This window comes from Ixodes scapularis, unplaced genomic scaffold (genome assembly GCF_016920785.2).
Source record: "Ixodes scapularis isolate PalLabHiFi unplaced genomic scaffold, ASM1692078v2 PGA_scaffold4__175_contigs__length_147842914, whole genome shotgun sequence".
In the NCBI taxonomy this organism is placed as follows: Eukaryota; Metazoa; Arthropoda; class Arachnida; order Ixodida; family Ixodidae; genus Ixodes; species Ixodes scapularis.
Window position 1 is genome coordinate 95392989 of NW_024609879.1, and position 22201 is coordinate 95415189.

The following is a 22201-nucleotide window of genomic DNA, read 5'->3' on the forward strand; positions in this document are numbered from 1 at the left end:
TACTGAAAATCGCAGTTGCAAGAATGCCGCCGACGTCGTGCCCACGGCGACCGCCAAAACAACTGCAACTGGGGTTCTGGGAGCCGCTATTTTCTAACTGTGCTCTTTTTGGCTTTAGCCAGCGTCTCACGCATCACGAATCCCCGTTGGAGGAATGCAGAGACTCTTTCAGTATGCACGCAATTTCCAAAAAATAGCGGATGCCAAGTGCAACGCACAGTTAGCATTCGGCGCATGCCCAGTGGCGACAATGCCATTCTTTGCTTACGCAAAGCTTCTGCATACGCTATTTAAAACTCCCTAATAAGTGCACTAGGCATGCAGAACAAAATATACCAACACCCTGGATAATTCCGGCTAGTTCAGCCCACTGCCACAATCGAAACTGAAGTCCAGTGAATGAATGTCCCCTTCTAACTCGCTACTGTCATTTCATTCACAAAATTTATTGCATACGCACCTGAGTCGTGATTTAGATTATCTCGTTGGGAAGCGCCTGCCTGAGACAAGGACGCCATGCTTGATGCTATCGCTCACGATCCTGGAAAGTCGCGTGAAAAACCCCTCTCAGAAGAGCAAAAAGCGAAACCAGAACTCGAAGCAGAGCTCCTCCGTAATGTCCTAGATGGTACCGCATGTCTAAAAAAGTTTCAGCGCTGATTGCGTTGAGATAGGAATTTTAAATCCCTCGATGGAATTGATAGATTTTAATAGACGTGGTGAGGAGAGAGTTCAAAGTAGTAAAAGTCACGTTTCAAAAATTAATTTTGTTTTAAGTGTGAGCCTAGCTGAAGCTTCAATAGTGAGTAAACATCCCTGCCAAGCACGCACGCTTGTGCAGTGCAAGCATCATTCAGGGAACATGTTCGGCTTCGCTCGCAGATAAAGTGAAACGAACTGCAGGAGTGGTTTTAGTGTTTAGTACAAGTTTAAGGCAGATAGCCATTTCACTACTACTGGTCACGATGATTACAACTTGTCCTTCCTGTTTCCCCCTTTTCTTCTGCTGCGTGCCTGGTTGTGTGTGTGTGCAGTTCTATATACTGAAGGATGGCCTCTACGAATGTCTGAAAGAAGTTGGGGCGCCGCGGGGTCCACTGTCCTTGAAACAGGTGTGTGTCTCCTGCCTGCGTGTGGCTGTTTTTTTGTTTTTTTTTTTGTGAACAGAGTTGCTGAAGTTTCTCTTGGCGCATTTTAAATTTCTCCCCTCAGTGCACTTCAAACCACTACAGTGTGCTTTCTTTTTTTTAAAAAAAAAAAAAGATAAAACCTCATTGTTTATATTCGTTGGGATTTATAGTCTCGCGAGATGCATCTGTGGAAGGTGAAAAGTATAGTAAGAGAACTGGTGGATGTCATAACTAATCTTTAGTTTACTAATACTCTGTATTCTCAAAGAAAATATTGGATGTATCATAATAATTACTGAAACTAATGTTGAACCCTTTTCTAAAAGAAACGGACTAAAAGTGAAGACTTCACTATGTGTCATTGTCGTGAAAGTTCCGCTGTGCCCCTCCGAGACACCTTGGTGTTCTCGTACAACTTCTCAATGAGCAAAAAAAAGAACTGCTTACAATGACTTGCGAGTCATTTGTTAATGGCATTTCTGCGCCTTTGAACGTGTATTGCTAAAACTTAGCTTGGGACATAATGAAGAAGAAGAAAAAACGTTGACCTTTGAGCTGACAGTGTAGTGGGAGTTACACGCTCGGCCGAATTGATCAACAGCTTCCCTTTCAGCATCTGACCCTTGTGCCTGCGTATGGGCAGGAGCGTAGTTAGGTGGCTAAAGGTAGGCCCTTAACGAGCAGGTAGCTTCCATCCTACTGTCAGCTGAGGAATGAACGGAGTATGGGTCCTTAGCCTGAGAGCAATTCAGGAAAAGAAGATGGAGCCATATCTAGGGGTGGATTCAGAGGGGGGTCCGGATGTCCTGACCCCCCTCTTGAATTCTGCATGTGTAAAAATTTAGGGAGTGGAAACGAGAAGGGGGGGGGGGGGGGGGGGGGGGTCTTAAACATATGATACGCTGACCAACACCTGACCCCCCACTTAAGAAATACCTGCGTCCTCCCGGCCAAATCGTTGACAGCAACAGCCCCTTTCATTTCCTTCCAGTGTATTCCTGATGTTTGGGGGCTAGAGGTATGCGAGGAGGACGTAAAGATGGGGAAACAAAAGAAAAACATTTTCTGCGGGAAAGAATTTATTTTTGTGCGTCGTCCGGCTTTGACAAGAATGGACAAAACCATAGGTTTTTTGGACCTACCATTCCTGATTTCACAAGGGTTGAGTCACGCTCGCATAATTGGGAAATCCAACTGTAGAACTGATGCTCTCATGTACTCATCTTTTCCACAAACAGTCGGAAGAACGTGCCCAACAATGTTGTTTTACTCTCGAATGGCTCGCCATTTGACTTATTTTGAGGCCAATGTAACGCATTTTCTCCCGGTGTTATCGTATTATGTACCTTTACTTGGTGGCAGCCTTTATGAGCTTGTGCACGTAGCATTTATGTGCCACAAAAATAGTTAAAATAATTTTATCCCGCAGTATGCCCCTTGAGCGACGTAGGATTATCTGAATAAATAAAACTAATGTTTATGCGCCGCGGAGAGATTCGTAAGTGTGGCATCGTACTGTCGTTATCCGATATTCTTGGTCATGCCGAGTTTGCGGCATTCTTTAATAGCACTAGCCGGTCGACGCTGGCCGAACGCTTCCGGCACAAATAATGGTCCGGTCTCTCAGCGCTTAGGAAAATCCGCGAAGTGGCCAGAAGCTCGGTGTGGGAGGCGGAATGTTTGGTTTGAGGAGGTTAAGACCTGGCCGGGCCTTCGATGCATTAGCATTCCCGGCCCCTCACTCCGCTCCGTTGCTGTCCGAGGGCTTCGTGGCAGTGAAGCGTCGAAACAAGGTTTGGAAAGCAGCTGTGGGTTGAAGTAGTACCACGGGTGTGCGTTCAAGTTTTCTATCAGTGGGATAGTTGCGAAGGTGTGCCACTAGCCCAAGGGTTCTCAACCTCTCTTGGTCAGCAAAAGATATATCTACCCGATGGCTGGGAGATTATTAGATGATCACAATGACAAAAGGGCAAATGAAAAATACTGAATGCGTGGAGGCCTACTTTGAAGCTCTGAGAATAATCTATAGTCGGCACGCATGACTTAGTTTATTTAGCTTTGTGAGACAGCCGGCATGAAGGAAAAAAATAAAGTTCAATTGCTCGGCTTCAATTACGTTTGGGGGTTTCGGGGACCTGAAAAGGTCCGCAGACCCTCATTCGATATCCACTGGACTAAGCTGTCATGTACAGTCATGTCTCGTTAACGTAGGCACTTCGGTAAAAAAAAAATTGTGCGTAATTACGAGACAAAAATGCACATATTGACATACTTTGTTGCCGAGAAGTTTGTCTATATAGCGGGGTGTCCGTATTATTGAGACACAACTGTAGCACGATAACCGCGCTTGATTTTGTAGCATAAGCCGTTACACGTTCGCTAGACTCCCAACCTGTCGATTTAAATTTTTTATTCGAATATTAAAGCGAGTAAAAAATGAGGCGCAACAACATCTCTGCCAGCAACATGATACCCCTAGCTACCATAAAGTCCCAAGCAAGCGCCCACTGAAAGTTTGGAGCCAATCGTGTAAAACTGGGGGATGCTCGCTTCTTAGGGCAACAATGTGTAAAGATATGTCTCGTGTATTTTCTGAATGTTATAAAATTGAGGGGTGGGCGCTTGTGGAATGGGTGGATGCCCATTATTTTACGGCAAGTCATTTCGAGCTCTCTCGTTAACCTCGCGAATTATCCTTGAGCGAGCATGTCAACGTGAATTTAGACCTCCCTAGGTTGAGTGTAAGTTCCGAGAACCTAGTCTAAAAAAAGACCCTAGAAAGGGCTTTAGTATGGCATTCCTTTTAGCATTAGGCTGTATAATTTTCAGAGGAGAACATGATTCCTCGGCCATTCGTGGCACTTGAGTGATTCTTCTCACAATTCTTGCAATCTCATTCAAACTAATTTATTCTAAGGCGAAACATAGTGTCATTCGTGTCTGTTTAAACTTGAAAGTGGTAAAAAAAGCCCGTCATTGCCAAGGAGCTTACAGCTGCCCAATCTGCAGATTCTGGGCCACCTGAAGTCCTACATACTGGAACGGCAACTCTTTGACCCCAAAGATCCCAAGATGGTTTTGTGCGCCAACGACAAGCTTGGCAAGGTCTTTGGAGTGGAGCAGTTTCTAGCCGAGGAAGTGAAGTAAGTGTTGACGTCGTCTTTTCTTCTCGACCCATGTTTCTTTCTTATCATTTGCTGCGGTGCTTCGAGTTTGGTTGTCATCGAGAATCCAAAAACCAGAGGAGAATTTTATATATATATATATAATTGGCCACTTATTGTTTGGGTCAGCATCCATTTTATGCCAAACGTAAGCACACCCGGTATTTGCAAAATTGTGTCTCAAGGGCAGTAGAAAAGGAAAGAGTAGCTTTGTGGATTGGAAAGGTACAAAGTCTGTCCTTGTGACAAAGGTTGGAAGGGAATCGGAATGTTTTAACTTTCCCTTTCTTATCCAGTTCCTTCCTGGCTTTGGATGTTAGCCTCTGTTATAAGAGCCGCGCCGTGACTCAGATAAATGGCGGAAGCCAACAAGTAATGACAGGGCACAAATTTTTATCATACCTCGATAGATGCAGCTTGCATTGGATCCTCGATCGTCAACTTGGGGTGACGGAGAAAACGTTGATCGCGCATTGCTGCTGTTTGATCCACTTGCGGTATTCTTCCGTCCCATATTCTGACGACGTTAAAAGCATTAGAATGAAACGTTAAAGGCAATAGCTTGCCAGATCTTGTGAAGAGTTACCGCCGAGTTTCATTATGCGTGTCGGTGGTTGCAGAGTTTGCTCGACGTCCGAGAAATGGGCTTTGTGGTCCGTTTAAAGGTCACTGTTCATAAGAGGGTGAAGTTACGCTGCATGTGGATCGAACCGCACGTCCACACGAGTGGCGCACGCTGGTGGGGGTTTTCTTTCAGCACACTCAGGTTTGTACTTCTTTGCTAAGAGTATTAAGATGGGCCGAAGGCGAAGCCAATCTGCGGGACAAAGCACGGAAGTTTAGCCGACTTCTCAAAAGTTTGTCTCTAACATGAAAAAGAAAAGAAAGTTTGCAGCACTGCTTTTGCGGTGCTGGGATAGCGATGAACTTAAAGACGTCCGAGTTCAATTCTTGCGGACATGTCTGTCTTTCTCGTCGTCCTTGGCAGATTGGGCTTGCCTCGCTGAGAGGCCCACAGTGCATTCACTTTGCTGACGAAAGAGTTGCGCTGTTGTGCCTTGTTTTTGTCTCTTTTCCTCCTCCCCCAGGGACAGCCGTGGGAGTCTCAAAATATTACAGCCGACGACTGGGGCAAACTGGGAAGGGGCTCATTCTGACCTCCCCTCCCACTTTGTTTTTCTCGCTTCATCCTAATTAAGAGATGGTTTCGATCTCTTAACCCCGTCAACAACGTCCCCCGTCGGCCAACGTCGTCTGCCGCCGTGAAGTCTTGGAACCCCTTCTTTTCGTTGTTTTCCCTTTGGTCCCTCTAAAGACAGGCGCCTTTGGTTCTAAGCCGAAGGCGCCTCCTTCTGGGAGTGAGCTGCGCGACGAGCGATCGTCGTTTCTTTTATTCACTCGCCCCTCTCTCTCCTCTCCCACAGTAGCCTTCCCCTATACAAAAACTTATTGGCTGTCCCAGCGCAGCTTGTGTATGCCCAAGGTAACTAAGAGTGGTGGCCTGCTCTCACCTTTTCCAAAACTCTCGGGCTTTGTCGCGGTGCTTGGGGCGCGACGAGGGACTCCGCGCCCTCTGAACTCTATGGTGCGGAACGGGCGTCGTCGTTGTAGGTTGCAGGCATGCCCGTGGGACGCGGGGCTCTGGCTCGCGGGATTTGGCAGACGGGAGTCGGCGGGTCGAGCGGAGAACGACCTCGGCTCAACGACTTTGGCGAAGGCGTACAGAGCCGGTGGTTAACGCCATGAAGGCCACAGGCCAGTGCAGCTAGCGTACGACTCGGATCGCGCCATCGGCTGGCAGGTGTTGGAACCTCACCGCGGTTCTTTAGAATCCATCCTGGATACCAGTATGAACGTGCCAGCTTTGACCATTTTTTGGATTCATCCGTTCTCGCTTTTTTACCTTAACTTGTTGGAGTCTAGTTTTTTTGTAGGGAAGATAATCTCTCAACAGTATGCGACAGTTGTTTTAGTTTGAAACAGTGACGTTCCCCGGCCAGTTTCGCGAGCCCAGAGTGTTGCGTTGCTCCGGCTGCCTGCCAATGCTGTGCTCTTGTTGTAACTTCGACGGCCTGGTTGCTACGGTAGAAAGCGTCCTGAAAGGCAGCTCTTCGGCCCACCAGCACTTTCGGGGGGGCCTGCACACCTGCTAAGCTTGCCTAACCATTTTCTCCGCTACTATGGCATAGCCTAGGACATGTTCACGCTCGCGACGGAATGGGTTGGAAAACTCTGCAGCTTGGAGAGCTGACGAGGAATTATAGAAGTATGCTTTATCTATTTAAAAATGCATGTTTCCTATGGGCAGCCAACCGAATAAGTAGGAGATTAATAAATTGATCTCACCTCTCTGCCGCAATGCATCAACAGAACGTTTTTGCACGGGAGACGACCTCGCTTCGAGTCTTCGCGGGCAGAGCAAAACACGGTCGTGCCCGTGTATCATGCTTTCATAAGCTAAAGTTATGGCTGCATCGTGCGTGCTCTGAAGGCACGCTAAAATCGCTCTACAAACTGAGAGAATTAGTCAGTCTAGCTTCATAACTGCCAGCCTTCCCTATGAAGCGACGATACATTGAATTAGATGAGCCAGATAGCCCTAACTCTCTCCTCTTTGTTACTGCAAATGTGCTGGGGAAATGAAATGGTGTGCTAAATTGGGCTTCACTGATGACGCAACAATCTTGGTTGCCCTGAAAAACGGCAGAAAAGAAAAGTTATGCCACGGGTTGCCCAGTGCGGGAATGCTTTTTTGCCGATTCCAAACCAGGCCGTCGACAGCTTCTCACGTTTTGAGGGGGCCCATTTCGCGTTGCGTTCCCTCCATAGAGGTGCAGCCGGTCGCCCCGGCCTCTGGCCGTTGGTGGACGGAACGGCGTCTTGTCGGCTCGTGTTGCGGCCCATTTTAAGCAATCCAATTGGGCGGCTGGCTGCACGGCGTCTCAAGCAACGCGCGGGGGATCAGTCACTTTGTGGTCAGTTGCAGCAGAATTGGACGGTGCTCGCATTTCGGTCGGTTCGATCATGCTCCGTCATTGTTGAGATGGATAAGTCTCTGTGCCCACGCGCCTTGACGTACGATTAATACAAGTATCCATAACTAGCTCATTTGGCCGGTTAATCTTGTGGGAGGTAGTGTCGGTCCCTTGGCGGTGCGATGGGTGGCGCTAGCTTTTCAAGTGAGATTGGCCAATTAACCCTTTGACGGTCGTCGCCTTACATTTATATGGTGCCAATTACACATATGGAAGTGCCTGTCTATCCATGCACCGCAGGAGGTGTTGCTATTTGTTATGTCTGGTGGTAGTGGAAATTGGAGCACCAGCTCTTTTTATTCAGACTTGATGCTTCTCAGAATTAAATTAACAGGGCTTTGCATCTGATGGTGAATCTGTAAAGTACTTCCGGTTGGGAATCTGAAACTTACGGAATGTCGCGGAAGTGGACGCGCCAAAATGAAATAGAATGAAAAGAAGGTGACATTTGCTTTCAATATATCCATTGATGCTTAAAACCTGAGCAGCTGGCAAGCACTGCATCTGATCTCACTCAGCGGCGTAGTCTTTCCATTTTCCTGGGCAAGGGGGCACGCTGAGTTCTCCGGGGAAGGGGGGGGGGGGGGGGGGGGGGGGGGGTTACTTGCATTTTTTTTTACACTGGCAATTATCAGTAGTTTATTTTAGGGGGTACATTTTACAGCATATGTATATCGCCATGTGTCCGTCGCTGTGTATGTTATTTTATTTACATGCCACTACTAGAAGCTCGTTACATGGCACGTAAACAGCGTCTCGGTAAGGATCACGGCCGGGGGGGGGTTCTTTCCCCCCTGGATCTCACCAGGGGGAGGACGAGCCCCGATGCCCCCCTCCCCCCGTAGTCTACGCCTATGATCTCACTAGTTACTTAAGAAAAAGCTTGTCCATTGGCTCTTCCTTTATACTATTCCTTTGGAAACAAAACCCAACCACTTTGGAACATCTTTTGGAAAAAAACTTCACCGTCAAAGGGTTAGGCCTGTAATAAATACTGACGATTACTAAGTCGTAAATGGAATTTGAGCTTCATTTGCAGGAGCATGCTGGAAAATAAAAGAAGATATCTGCAGTTTATGCCTAAAGACTCAGAGTGATAGTTTATCGGTGCCAAATATTGAAATAGCTATAACGTAACGGAGAGTGGAATTCAGTAAGCTAACTTAATTTTGCTGCAAACCTGACCAAGTAGTCGGGGGGGGGTTTAAACGACGTGAGACATTTCTCGGGCATTGCATTAGGACCTTCCGTAAAAAAGTACACTAACTGACAAAGCGTTTGGTGCGAGCCGTCTGAGATGGCTCGAACGAGGTCCTGGACTCGATTGTGAATGCCTCGTGGTTGCCAACTTGCCCTCACGAACGAGTCCGGGTCTTCCCTAGAGAAATCTCGGATGTTGCTCGGTAGTGGCGCTGACACGGCTGATTGGTGGGTTGCCTGTTGGAAGATCACTCACGATCCTTTTTTCTCATAGTTTTTAGTATGTGCGTCTGCATGCTGGGGACCAAGTAGTGGTTTGGTGCATTTCTTCCACTTTGACACTTTTGCAACTTTATTGCCACCGTTCTACACCGCTCAACATTTCCGAATGCCGTGGAGAGATGGTGCAGAGAGCTCAATTCGTTGCGATGGAACCTTGGCAAACGGTAATGTAAAGCTAACGACACAACGTGCACATGTAACGCCACGTCGTCGTCATCGTGCCAGACAAAGCTTCCTGCATCGTCTCGTCGCGGCATTTGACTTGGGCGGCCGAGAAATTTCGTTCTCCGGCCAAAGATCCCTCGGTGTGAATGACTGGTTGCGTGTGGTTCTCGCATTCTGATGGCCGTTCCACTGCCGCGACCGATTTAGGTTGAATTCGGAATTCTTTCGCAATTTCCGAGGTTTGACTAATTAATGTTGCCGCCTCATTATAGGACAGCCATCAGATGCGTATGATGTATACCTGCGTAAAATGTTTGTGAAAAAAAAAAAAGGAAAGCATGTTCTTAGAGCATTTCATGTGGAGGCAGAAACTGGGTGTCTGAAGCAGATCCGAAATCGAGATGTGCGTTACGGACATGCCCTAGAAAGAATGAGTATGACGTGGCAGTATTACCGAAAAAGCTTCGCGTAGCAACGAGACGCTGCTATTGCTTCGTTTTGTTTGTTTTTTCGTCGTAACATGGACGGCACGAGCATGAATTTTGAATAGCATGAACTAAGTGCGACACACCGGTCCTTTTTCAAAAGTCGGCACCACCTAGTAGCTGCTACGCCAAACATTCGGGCCCTTCATTTATTCGGCACATACACCGAGCTCATATCAAACCCGGGGGTTGCTTCGGCATTTGGCACAAGCTCGGCAAGAACTTGAGTCCGACGGCACGCGCCGTGCCCAAGGAACAGCGACTGCCGACGTTGCTCGACGGACTTTTGAAAAGGGTGTACCGCCATGCTGCAGTTGCGAAACCACACGTTTCTGCCTCTCGCACTCTCGTTTCGGATGCTGCACTCGAGCGAACGTTGCGTGCGTGGTTCCGAGCGAATGTGGCCCTCCCCGACATGCACACACGTCCGACACCCCGTGGGCAGACTTCCGCCGCACGTTGCCTGACGTCCTTCGCGTGCCCCGTCCCTGTGTAGAGAAACTGAAGAGAGCGGCGACAGCTGGCCCGAGCGATGCGGAGGACCCCAAGAGGGCCCGGACGGAAGGGCAAGACGCGGTGACCTCCTCCACCCCGAAGCGGCCGTCCACGCCGCTCGTCTTCTTCATACCGGGCTCGCCCGAGTATGACAGCGGCGCCGAGTCCGAACTCAGCATCCAGGTGCGGGGCCTTCTTTTTTTTTCTCGTCTACTCGCGCGAGTCGTTCAAATCCCACTTCTAAAGACTGCCAGAGTGGTAAAATAGTAAGCTTTTCTCTGTTTGGGCTGCAGTTCAGTTTTCACGCAAACACAAGCGCTTTTTTACAATTTGCTTTGAAGTGGCAGACATTAAAATGTACCACTTAGGGTTAGCGACCCAGGTGAGTACTTTCGACTACCGTAGTAATTTTGTTGAGTCTTTCGACACGGATAAAGGCGGAGGAAACTGGCGACTGATCGTTCGCGGACGACGTGTCCCTTCGTATCATTTCTGTCGGGGAACGGCATCTTTGCTAGCCGTGACTGAGACGAGTGGCCTGGGCGGTTTAATCCGCACGAACAGGGCCACGAGACAGATCTGGTGAGAGACTCGACGGACTACCTCTGGGAGTCCGAGGAGGAAGACAACACGAAGGAGGGCGCCGCAGCCGTGGTGGCGGCGGTGGCCTCGCACCTGTCCCGCCTGGCGGGCTCGGACGATGAGGACTGCCCCTTCGAGGTGGAATACGAGCTCGAATCCCACAGCTCTGGAGACGGGAACGCCTACTCCACCGACAGCGACATCGTGGTGAGCGTTCTTGGCCGGGCTTCCAATTGGAGTTAACAGTTCCGTCTCATCGGAGCACTCCAATAAGAGCTGACGTTGCAAACACGTTTGGGTATTTGCCAACATCATTAGGATCGAACTAAGTTACCCCAAAATGCCACAGGCCGACATACAACCTCGGTTTTCTGCAGGGAAGATAATCCTCTTAGAGCTTCCCTTTCCTAATCTGCGAGGGGAGCCAAGTTGGGGCAAAGTAAAAAGTGGAGAGGTGAAAGGAAAGGAGCAGGGCGGCAAAAGGGGAAAGTGTGAACTGTACGTCGGCCTTCAAGTTATTGTTACCGAAATCATAATTAATTGCAGTCACTTAAATGCCTTTAATTTGTCACAAACCTCTATGGTCCGGCTTGCTCTTTAGAGATACCAAACCCATCGGTGGCGTTTTATGTCCGTACTGAATCATGCTTTTTACCGCTACCCAGCGAGAAAATATGCCATTTTCAAATATCGACACATTCAGTTTTACCTTTCTAGGAAGAAGGGAAAGTTGGGTGCTCACTTTGCACTGTCTCTGCAGGACTCTGCTCCCGTGGACGTTGTGATCTGTGTCGAAGAGGACGCAGGCTTCTTTGCCGATTCCTCCGACTCTTCTCACTCATCGGACTCGGAGATTGGCGAGGAGGTGAGTTTGGACCCGCCTGCTCCTTTCTACGCTTTGCTCTCACGCTTTCCGACTCGCTTCTAATACCTCGTCGATAGACGCGCGAGCTCGGCCGAATGAATGAACTGGTTGAACTCTGGAATTGATGAGCTTGGCAAACTCGGGGGTGCCGTTCTTCCCCGTGGTGCAGGACCTGTGGGAGTGCCGGCTGTGCGAGACCCAGAACACGCCCCTGCACCGCTACTGCCAGAAGTGCTGGAAGCGGCGCTTTGGCTGGCTGCCCGACCGCCAAGAGAAGCATCCCCCGCAGAAGCGCCGTTGGAGGCAGCGCAGGGAGAGGAGACACGAAAGGAGAAGCGGGAAGAGCACCTCCTCGCCCATAGGCAGAGACGACGAGCGGAAGCCGTCCCCCGCATCGTTGGGCTCCCAGGGGCTTACGGTGAGCATACCGCACTCGTGCCTTTGTTGACATACCTCATATGTTGAGCATTCCACATCTTTGCCTTCGTTCAGCATACTGCATCCATTGGGCACCTTGTGGCGTCTGCTTGCGCCTGGAGCGACTCCGCGTGGCAACCGCCCGTTGAAACACTCAAGTTTGCTTGGGACAGAGCAGCTGCGATGAGGAGAGAACATGCTGGTGCCATTTATGAGGTGGCCCTGGAGTTTCACTAGAGCGCAGGTTTGGAGTAGTTGTGAGATTTGTGGAAATTTCTAATTTATAATGTTGGCAAAAGATTTTTGAGCCAAGAAAGGAAGAATGATGAAAGTAGGAGGGAAACTGCGAGTGTTACTCAACAGATGACGCCAGTGTGTTCTGTAAGAGTTAGGTTACACGGTCGTAAGCAGTCGCCAGTGTGTAGCAGCCTGCCAGAGTGACTTGACACTTTTCCCTCGCCTCGCCACCGTTGCTCGGTTACGTTGCCGTCAAGACAGTCCGAACCCACGACAACCGGCTGCGCAGAGTTGCTGATCGTTCATTTTTGTCTATCCAGCCCAAGTTTAAAAACTAAAGGTTTAGCATGCACTATGGTTATTCCAGAAAATAACAATAGTACCAAGTTTTCTTTAATGTCTTCCTTGAAATTTGCTGTTTTTTAAGAGCTAAAGGGATACTGAACCGAAATTCGGATTTCGCAAAGTAAGGCTGTAGGAGTGTTGAACGGAATGCTACCAACTCCAAAACATCACTCGTGCAACAATATTTCAAATGGATGGCCGTATGTTTGGAAAAGAAGGGACGATCAAGCGAGTTCTTTGACGTAACTGTCCTCCGGGAAAATTTGAGAATGAGGAGAAGTGGCCTCGCTTCTCTCCTCCTCACTTCGGTTCACCAGCATGACGGGACATAGCGAGGAGGAGAGAGAATGGGAATCGGTAACGTGGCTTGTCTCGTCGGCCTCGTCGGCCGGGTTCAATCGCGCGCTTCTTTTCCAAAAATAACTGCGATCCGTTAGATATATCGCCGTATGAGGGATATTTTTTTTAGTTTTGCAGCTTCCCGCCTATCCGCCCGGCCTTGTTTAGTGAGCTCGATATTTCGGTTCAGTATCCCTTAAAGATTGAATCAAGCGTTTATTTTTTGTGAAAGCGTTTAAATGTGCGGATGATCGGACCGAATTGATAAAATGGGATAAAGGTTCCACGGCCGTCCAAAGGCAAAGTTCTGGTAGGGCCCGAAATCAAACTCCGGCTCTCCTCATTATCGCCAAGTTACGCTAACCAACCCATTACCTCACCTTGCCTTTCGGCGTTTTATATCTGTCTCACAAATGCACCGAAGTGGAAGGTATCCAGTGGGGGGGTGTTGCGGTGCTATGAATGCTTCAAAATTACATCATTTTGCAATTTTGGGCTATAGTTAAGACCCTTGTCCTCCCAAAAGGGAGGTTAATTAGAGCCATATTTATGCCGCACGAGGCAGTTTGAGTTACGGATGATTTCGTCCGTTTGCACGTGCTGGGTCAAAAGCGGCATTGAAATAGGAGCCACTTTCTTAGCTTCTGATTGGTTGGAAAAAATGCAGAGGGGGGGCACGTACACTGGTTACCTTTCCTTCACACCTTTTTGTTGTTGCCTCCACGCACTGCGTAAGGTGGGAAGGTAGAGTGACCATACGCTCCATCCATGGCTCTGTCTAAATTGCCTTCTGTGGTGTGAATATTGTCTTCATTTTTTTCTAGGTGCATGTGTATTTCGTGGCATACTAGGCCTATCCAGGCAGTATGTTTTGACTATACAGTGCTCCTTGGGAGCCTAGTTTTTTGCACTGTTTGAGCAACGAGGACTGAAATACCGTAAAATCCCAGAATGCCCACCCGAAATGAAGAGATAAATGGTGAAAAATATGGGGTAAGGGATATTTAAGCGTGCCACGGCAAAATTTTATAAAAAATTAGCATTAACATTGGGGCACACTCTACAAACTGCAAGAAATAGGAACTGGTATTGTGGACATGACTAATTCACATTCCACAGTGTGCTAAACACGCTGGAAATACGCTTCAAATTCCCGTGTCACAGGAACTGATACCGTAGATCGTGGACGAAGCAGATTCGCACTGCACAGTGCGACAAACACTGGTAAATTCGCTACACGTTAGGCTATCACAGAAGCCGATACGCCGGAAGTCACTAGGAACTCCATATCATTGTCATGCTACGAACTCGCATGTCACGGGAACCGATGTCACACGTGCAGATCGCGGACAAGAAACGCTGGAAACTGCTACAAACACGCGTCTCTCAGAAACAAATACCGCAGGCCCATCGCGTGGCCCAAGAAATGGGATGGACGACCTCTCGGGGCAGGGCACTCGTAGGGGATTATCGGTAGTCAGTATCTGGCTGTGTCTTGCAAGTATGGAATAGTGTCATGCAAGTAGACATTCCAATTGTCCTATTTATTCCTGACGCTTTGCATGTTGTGGCATGCAGGAGCCAAGTACGAGCAGTCAGGAGGATTGTACTCGGACACAGACGGTAAGTTTTAGTTGCAGTTTTGTTTAGTTCTTGCATTTTTTGTGTCTCGTACTAGGTAGTTGCATTGGCCTTGACAGCTAAACATAGCATTATTTTTTATTTAAACCTCGGCTACGCGAACGTCGTCGCACGTAGTGTCTCTGAATGAAAGCCCTGCCAAACTCGCGCTCGAGTGGCAGTGGAACGCGAAGTTCGAGGCTGGCGGGGGGGTTGCACAGCCCAGCTTTGATTCACTATTTCTCCCCTCCCCGTTTCCTCCAAAGCATGCACTTATTCTCTTCCCCCTTGGTTCCCGCGATCGCCCGCCTCATGTGTAAGTGTGCTCGCTGCCTCTTGACGGCATTTCTGACTCTGTTTTCTAGTCTGCACAGTCGGATTCGCAGCCGGAGGGACCCCGGTTCGAGACCGACTGCTTCCAAGCCTTGTCTGACGCTTTTGAAAGCGCAAAATGCTCTCGTACTGTTGTCGCCTTGCCATTCAACATCGAAGGAAGGTTTTAAGAAAGTGTTCGAGCTGCCGCAATGCTGACCATTTGCCAAGTTCAGTTCGCCAGTATTGTGGCATCTTGCCACAGCATCTTTTATGAAAAAAAAGTAACAAAAGTAGCAGATTACGAGGCTACGCTTCTGCATCGCGTGTCAATGTGCGTCTTGCTCCAGCTGCGTCGCCCGCAGCTGTGGGAACACTCTCGTCACATCGTAGCTTGCTTGTCCGAGACATCTTTAAATTTCATGCTTTTTGCCAAACGTGTTTGAGAAAGGGCCTCAAATTTTCTAGACCGCCAATGGTCGTGCGACACTGTTGCGTTATGGGAATCTATGTTGCGGGACATTGCTAGGCACCAACCCTGTAATGCATTACACATTTCAAAAATAGTTTTAGGGTCTGTATTAAGTTTAGCATGCACTTTGCAGTCCCAGGCGTCTTCACAGGCGTCTACACAAGCGTCTTCACAGGCATCTTCACAGGCATCTACACAGGTGTCTACACAGGTGTCTACACAGGTGTCTACACAGGTGTCTACACAGGAGTCTTCACAGGAGTCTCCACAAGAGTCTCCAGAGGCGTCTGTCGGCAGCGAAACTTCTAGTCAGGAGCTGCGGGACCTGCTCGAAGCGGGGCCGAGCGGGGTGTCCCAGGAAGTGGGAAGTGTGCAGGACCCCTGCTCCATGTGCCTGGTGCGCCCAAGGACCGCCATCTTGGGGCACGGCAAGACCAGCCACCGCTTCGGCTGCTACAGGTGCAGTCGCAAGCTGCTCCAGCAAAACAAGCGCTGCCCCATCTGCAGGCGACACATCGACCGTGTCTACCACTACTTCCAGGACTGACCCCTCTCTCGACCCAAACGACTGCGGGGGTGGGCAGCTATTCGCCTTCCTTACAAGTGTGTGGGAATTTTTTCAACTCGCGTCCTCGAAGGACCCAGTCGGGGCACCGGGTCTTACTCGTCAAAAACGGCCAGACATGCCGAACTAATGGTACATTTGATGCGTGCTAGGACCTTTTCTAGGGAAGACTGATGGGTGAGGCAAAACAAATTGTATACGAAAGAGGAAAAAAAAAAAAAAGCTATGCAATTGACGTTTGAGGGATCAACCGCGAGTAAGCTTGCACCTTAAAATTAATCTCTTAAAAACAATGCTTTTTGCAATTAGCAAATTTTTTTATTATATTACTTGGTTGAAGCTTAAGGTAATTATGGTGGGTTGCCTCGACAGCATTCCTAGATCGACGGGCTGTTCGGGTCAGTGTTCTGCTGGAACAAACTCCAGACCCTGTCCACTTAGCCAGGTTGTTGCTATTCAGTTTGTTTTTCTCCGTCATGTCACTTCCCACACGTTAGATGGCAAGGAGGAATGGGTGTCTCCCGTTGTGCGAATCCAGGTTCGGCCTGGCCCGGAAGCCTCGGTGCCCTTCGAGGTGACGATGCTAGTCAAGAGACAGATGCCACTTTTTCTCTCTGCGAGCAGTCGGCCGAATTTATGATGGCCTCATTGACAGTTTCCAAAGGTGACCGCTCATTTGCAGTTGGAGAGACACTTGTGAACGTGGGGAGGCTAACAGTGTGCAATACAGACTATTCACCATCTTTCGGAGCATTGCCTAGTCGGAGGCTCATCACTGGCTTTCAAGTTCATCGTCATCCCAGAGCTTTTTGTGTGCAGAGACTTTTGCGGTGTTGTGCAGCTTAATTAACTGGTTAGCTGCGTGCGACTGGCTCCTCTTACCCTCCTTGTGTTGTTGCTTTTTTCTCTTTTCTTTTTTTAAGTTGCAGGTTAAGAAGTGTCGAGTCCAAAAGGCACTTTAACTTCAATCTGTTCCTGTCTATAATCTCTTTTCTCTAATTGTGTGCGTGTTGCTGTGGCCGCATAGTGCATTTCATGATGCCAGACCTCCGCATCTCTGAACTGTAAATTCACCTAGGTTATTCTATCTAAATTAAATAGGTTTTACAGTGTACAGAAAAAATTCTTCTACAAAATCTTTTTAGAGACTGCAAAAAAAAAAAAGAAATGCAGACAAAGAAGTAAAAGATTTACTCGATTTTAGCTTATTGTAGGAACAACATTATACCTACCTAAGTAACACTCGTGAGCAGTTTGAAGATTGACGACCAGTTTGCGCTTTCCACTTCTCTCTTACTTCCTCCTCTCCCCCTTCTACCCTGTGCACCGTTGCCTGTTTCCTTCTCCCGCAAGGTTAGGAGGATCTTCTGCCATGCAGAATCTTGTGTCTGGTCGCCGACCTTTAACGAAGAAAACTAATTAGAAACATTATTTTCCACCATTTTTAAACGCACCCATTGTGCGTGCTCACGGCAGACTGGCTTTGCTGCAGTTCAGCCATAAGGTGTGGCTGAGCATGCACAATGAAGCAAAGGCTCCAATGTTCCCGTATAGAATGCTCTCTTCTGTCCCCAACAATATTGAAGCCTCGCCCTCATTGCCTAATGTAATGAATGTTTAGGCAAGGTTTGCCTAGGCACTTCTTTATGTTTGCTCTCTGCCTGCCATCCTCCTGTTCGGCGCTGGGGCAGCTACTAGTAGTTCCTTCCCTCTTTATCAGAATTCATTTATTGCTTCTTAACTGCTTCTAAAAGAACTTCCTGGCATAAAAAAAGAAATAATAATCTTCGAGAAAATTAAACGAGAGTTGCCTCAGAGTTGTGTAAACACTGGGTTGTTTGCTCGTCTTTACCACATGTAATCCAGATTTTTATTTACAAATTGAAGTTTTTATTTCTTTTATTTAGGTTCTTTAAATTGATTGGTTTCATGTCATCTTGAGCAGTTTGATTTTAAAGAGTCTCGCATTGTTTGATTTAGTTTCCCTATAGTGATTGATTTGGTGTCATCTTGAGCAGTTTGAATTTAGAGTTTTCTTGAGAGTCATTTTGGTTTCATCAGCGAGGAAGTATACGTTCTGGTAAGCGCTCACTCATTTTTCGGCGCTTTAGAACGTCTCTTCACGATATGCTCGTGGCCACTCGTCAGGGATTCATACGTAAAGTTTGCTCGTTGTACCAGACTCGGGTGGCACTGCCAAAGCCCGTGAAAGAAGGCATTTTCTCAGCTTTGGGGCAGCGTCTTGCCCGCTATATTCTATGTGTCCTCACCGTGCTCTTGTTAAGGGGATACAGAAGTACTCTCCGAGACCCCCTTCAAGAATAAGAATATACACGAGGGCGCCGCAGTGCGATTTTGGCTCGCTCACTGACCCTTTTGTGGTCGGTGATTGACTGCGAACGTCGCCGCAATGTCCGATGCGACTCGCAAGCTGCGAACAAAACATGGGTGCGAGCTCGGATGCAATCCTGCAAAGTAGGGGTGTACGAGCACGCAGCTTCAATTGTCTTCTTGCATGCGGGAACATATCTGCGCAGCGCAAAAAGTTAATCGCTCGTGCTGCGAGACAGTTGCGACCGCCTTTCTGAAATGACGTAGGCGCCGGGTCTTCCACCATGCAGCTAGAGAAGAAAAGGCCTTCTCGGCTTGAGAACGCATTGCTTTTGTGCAAATAAGTATGAACTCAAGAATCCCTGCCAAAAGTGCTCTCGCTTGTCAAGGGCATAAGGGGTCGCTCGTTAGAGAGGGTTAAAAGCTACGTTCAGTGTCCCTTTCACGATGTGCAATGCGGCACAACTTCCCAGTATACTGGTAGCGGGCCTTAAATGCAGTTGCAGCTTTTCGCGTGATCGCAGGAGATTGCACGATTCTTTTATGGTGGCAAGTCGGTAGAGCCTGAACTAAAGTTGCACACTGAACAGTATTGCCAATCCTTCAAATATATCAATTGACAGTTGATGATGTTTGAGACATTATTTTCATTTAGTAAATGAGCAAAATGTGTATTCCAGTCTTTCAAGACAGAAATGAAATGGGTAGACTCAACACTTATTGGCACAACTAAAAAAAAAAAAACCAATTTTTTAAAATTGCTTTAACAATCCAACCGAAGGAAACATTTTTTTTTTTCTACGTGTGTTTAGTATGTAGGAAGGCATTGGTAAGTGACAAGCATGTCTGAACAAACTTCCTTTCGATACAATGCTTTACAATTCCTGTAGATTTGCCATGAATTACACAGAAATAGATGACTGTTTCGAGTGCAAATATTATCTTAGTCCAACCATATACTCGAAGTGAGGTCGTACAAAAGCACAAGGGAGCCAACAGTTGTACATTATTGATGGTCTTCGAGGGAATTTGCAAACAAAAAGTGCAGAGATTTGACTCGTATTTTAAACTGTGCTTTTAGCACTTGCAGTTGATAGCAGATGCTAAGGTGCTGCCATCTTTTTTATCTAATTTTTATCATGTTTGAACGTGGTTGCCTTAGTCTTAATTCCTTGCTAAATCTGGCTCGTTGCTGGAAAACAAAAAAACTCTTCTGTAGGTTTATTTTAGCGCAGAATTCACAATCGCACCAACATAAGGTTACAGCTACAAATGCTGTAACAAATGCAGACCTGAACTTGTTTTGAGAGTGATATCCATTCATTTGTCATTTCAATGCTTGCTGGACTAGGTGTGTGTGACATATTTGCAGTGTGCCTTATTGCCCATTGAAAATGATCCAAGTGCATTGTGAAAAGGATGTTTCGATGTATTTTTAGCGTGGCAAGGTTACATTTGGTATTACAAGTGTAATTTCATAGACAACGTTCTAAAAGCAAACCGAGCGAATATGCCGTCAGTCAAAACATTAGATTACTTTGTATCAAATGTGGGGCAACCTAGCTGATGGAGAGGAATTTTTAAAAATGCTAAACACTTTTATATATTTTATGTGTTTCTGGCTGTACTTTGGATTTGGTCATCAATAACTGTCACTTTTTTTTTAAATGCGTTGATTTTTCGATGATTACAGAATGGGTTAGCACAATTGCCATTTTATTGGATGTTATTTCAATTGCCAAGTCCTCTCCAGAGACAGCTCTGACAACATCCTAAAATGCCAGGCAGGTTAAGACCATTCTCCATTTTCCTAATACCCAAGACAGGTAGGTATGCTTGACGAGTCGTGCTAGGCGGTATTGAATCCTTGTGCAACACTTCGGCAAAGGTGCAGAGAATGAATCCTGTGATATTGTACATATGGACAGTTCTTTTCTACTGCACATTGTTGCACCCTGTGGTGGCCTTGGGATCGTGCACAATTTTTGTACAGAGAAGCAATAAAGGTGTTTCGTCTGCAGTCTAGCTTGTGCATAGCCTCCTCTCGTTACCACTTCGGGGGACCTTGTATAAATTGGTTTCGGTAATCTCTTCAAGGTCAGTTTCCAATAATAGCAAACAAGTGCAGACTAGTCGAAGCGCGGCCACCTCTTGGCTGCTTCTATGCCACGAGAGGAAGTAGGTAAGTCTATGCGGAGAGCAAGTCCTCTGCTGCTTGCGCAGGAGTTGCGGTGATGTCAGAACAACACCAAGCTCTTATTGGCTGACTGAAAAAGATGCTAGATGCTTTGAGGTCTATGCACCATTTTTTCAATCGGCCAATAAGAGCTCAGAGTCCTTCTGATGCCACCGCAACTCATGTGCAAGAAGAAGACTTGCTCTCCACATTGCTGGATGGACCTTTTTCGAGTAACAAGCGCCGTGCGGCGGTTTGTCCACAAACTGCGAATGAAGGGCAGCCGAACAGGACTCCGCTTATCAAAGCGCGTTGACACTGTGCCGCTGCATCGGTCTCCACTGTTTTTAATGCCCGATGCTACGGATACCCAGAAAAAGAATTGCCAAGAAAGACTAAATACACGGCAAGATATACACTAACAATGTTCGTTGTGCAAGATGGTGCCCCGCGAACATGGAGACGGCAAGGCCGGTGGAGAGGTTGTGCACATGTGCGGAAGCTTACTGAAAAAAGGCCCATTGGCTATTCATGTTCCTGCCTACTGGCAAGGCCCCTGTGCCAGCAATGTGGGATGTCTGCCCAATGTTGGAGAAATAGTTCCTATTCAAAAGTCTGTGCCATCACTTTTCCGCCATTGCTTGCTCACATACTATGAGCATTTATTGGACACAACGTTCTGCTTCGGCGTTCGGCATGAAATCTGATCCAATCGCACTTTGTGAGCAAGCAGTGGTGACCGCCAATGTTGCTTGAGGGACTTTTGAAAAGGGTCTATTGCTTAGGAGGTGGCGAATTAAACATCCCCCGGCTGGTGTGCGAGTAAAGACTACTGTTCCGCGCGACATAAGATTCCTCTAGATGTGCTGGCTGGTTTGCACTGATAGTTTTTCTGCCTGGGAGGACTACACACATACGATGGGGTGCGTGTAATTTTTTTTTTACCTCCAAGGCTCGTGTGCCAGAGGTAAAGACTGACTGGCATGATTTCACTTGCCCCACATATTTCTCCTCAAGTTGTAATTTGTCGAGTTTAAACGCAAAAGTTTCGCTTTTTTGATTAAAAGTTATTTTGTGGATCCTTTTCGAGTACAAAATGAGATGCATAGTAGAGGGAAAGTACAAAAACCAAATCGCTGAACAGGTACAGGAACGTGTAAAAATGTGGAGCACAGATATTTTCTTTGCAACATATAGGGATGATAGTTCCACTGGTTCAATTAGTGGTTCCCCTCCGCCGATGTTTCGGGGACCCCGCCTGGATCGGCAGACTTTATCCACCAGGGAGGACGATTGCAGGGACCAAAGGGTAAATGAAAAAGATGTATGCAAACCAGGAATGGGCAGTATTTCAAATATGTATTTAAAATTCTTGTAGTTGAAATACTGCCCGAATACAATTTTGGGCACTTGTCATTTAAATGTGATATGCACTCTGCAATGCCTAAGATCATGTGAAACTTGCTGCACTTTGCTCCTAATAAACATGGAAGAAAAAAATCATGAGCCATTCCACTCTGTGACGGTGGATGACCAACCCACCCCGAGGAACCGGAGGAAATTAGACAATGCATTGGGACTGCCACCCCGGGAGAGCGGAAGGAAAGGAAATTAGGCATGCAACGGCTTGGAATAATGACAGAGAGGGTGGTGCGAGCGTAGACATGGCCGACGCTGATCGCACCAATGTTACTCTATCAACTCTGTTGGCGAACTCCCATGAAGAGCGTGATCCCTTCTAAGGCGCGCTGACGCACGCCAGTTTCCGCTGATAACCCCTAGATTCGGAAATGCTGTTTGAAGCGTCGCCCCTCTTGCTCGCTGCGGCTGTGTTTTGAACTGCTCTTGCAAGACTCGTCGCAGTGAGCAAGAAGGTTGGCGCTTCAAACGGCGTTCGCCCGGCTGAGGGTTATGAAAAGGGATGGCGCTCTCCGTGGGAGTTTGCCAACCGAGTTGATAGAGTAACGTTGGGTCGCACAGCGGC

The 22201-nt window shown here is 47.6% G+C and overlaps 1 protein-coding gene across 6 annotated transcripts in view; it reads left to right on the forward strand.

Moving 5' to 3' along the window:
- Positions 1–16879, forward strand: part of LOC8043426 (E3 ubiquitin-protein ligase Mdm2) — a 39609-nt gene extending 22730 nt beyond the window's left edge. For 2 of the 6 annotated variants that reach the window (XM_029981517.4, XM_040500878.2), the window contains exons 3-11: positions 1035–1112; positions 4140–4273; positions 5719–5777; positions 9958–10139; positions 10521–10745; positions 11299–11403; positions 11573–11821; positions 14320–14364; positions 15279–16879. In XM_029981517.4, the coding sequence (XP_029837377.3) occupies positions 1035–1112; positions 4140–4273; positions 5719–5777; positions 9958–10139; positions 10521–10745; positions 11299–11403; positions 11573–11821; positions 14320–14364; positions 15279–15692 (1491 nt within the window). In that variant the 3' untranslated portion in view covers positions 15693–16879. The remainder of the gene's footprint in view (positions 1–1034; positions 1113–4139; positions 4274–5718; positions 5778–9957; positions 10140–10520; positions 10746–11298; positions 11404–11572; positions 11822–14319; positions 14365–15278) is intronic. The other 4 variants (XM_040500882.2, XM_040500881.2, XM_042293222.1 and 1 more) reach the window with 3 other exon arrangements.
- The last annotated feature ends 5322 nt before the right edge of the window (positions 16880–22201 follow it).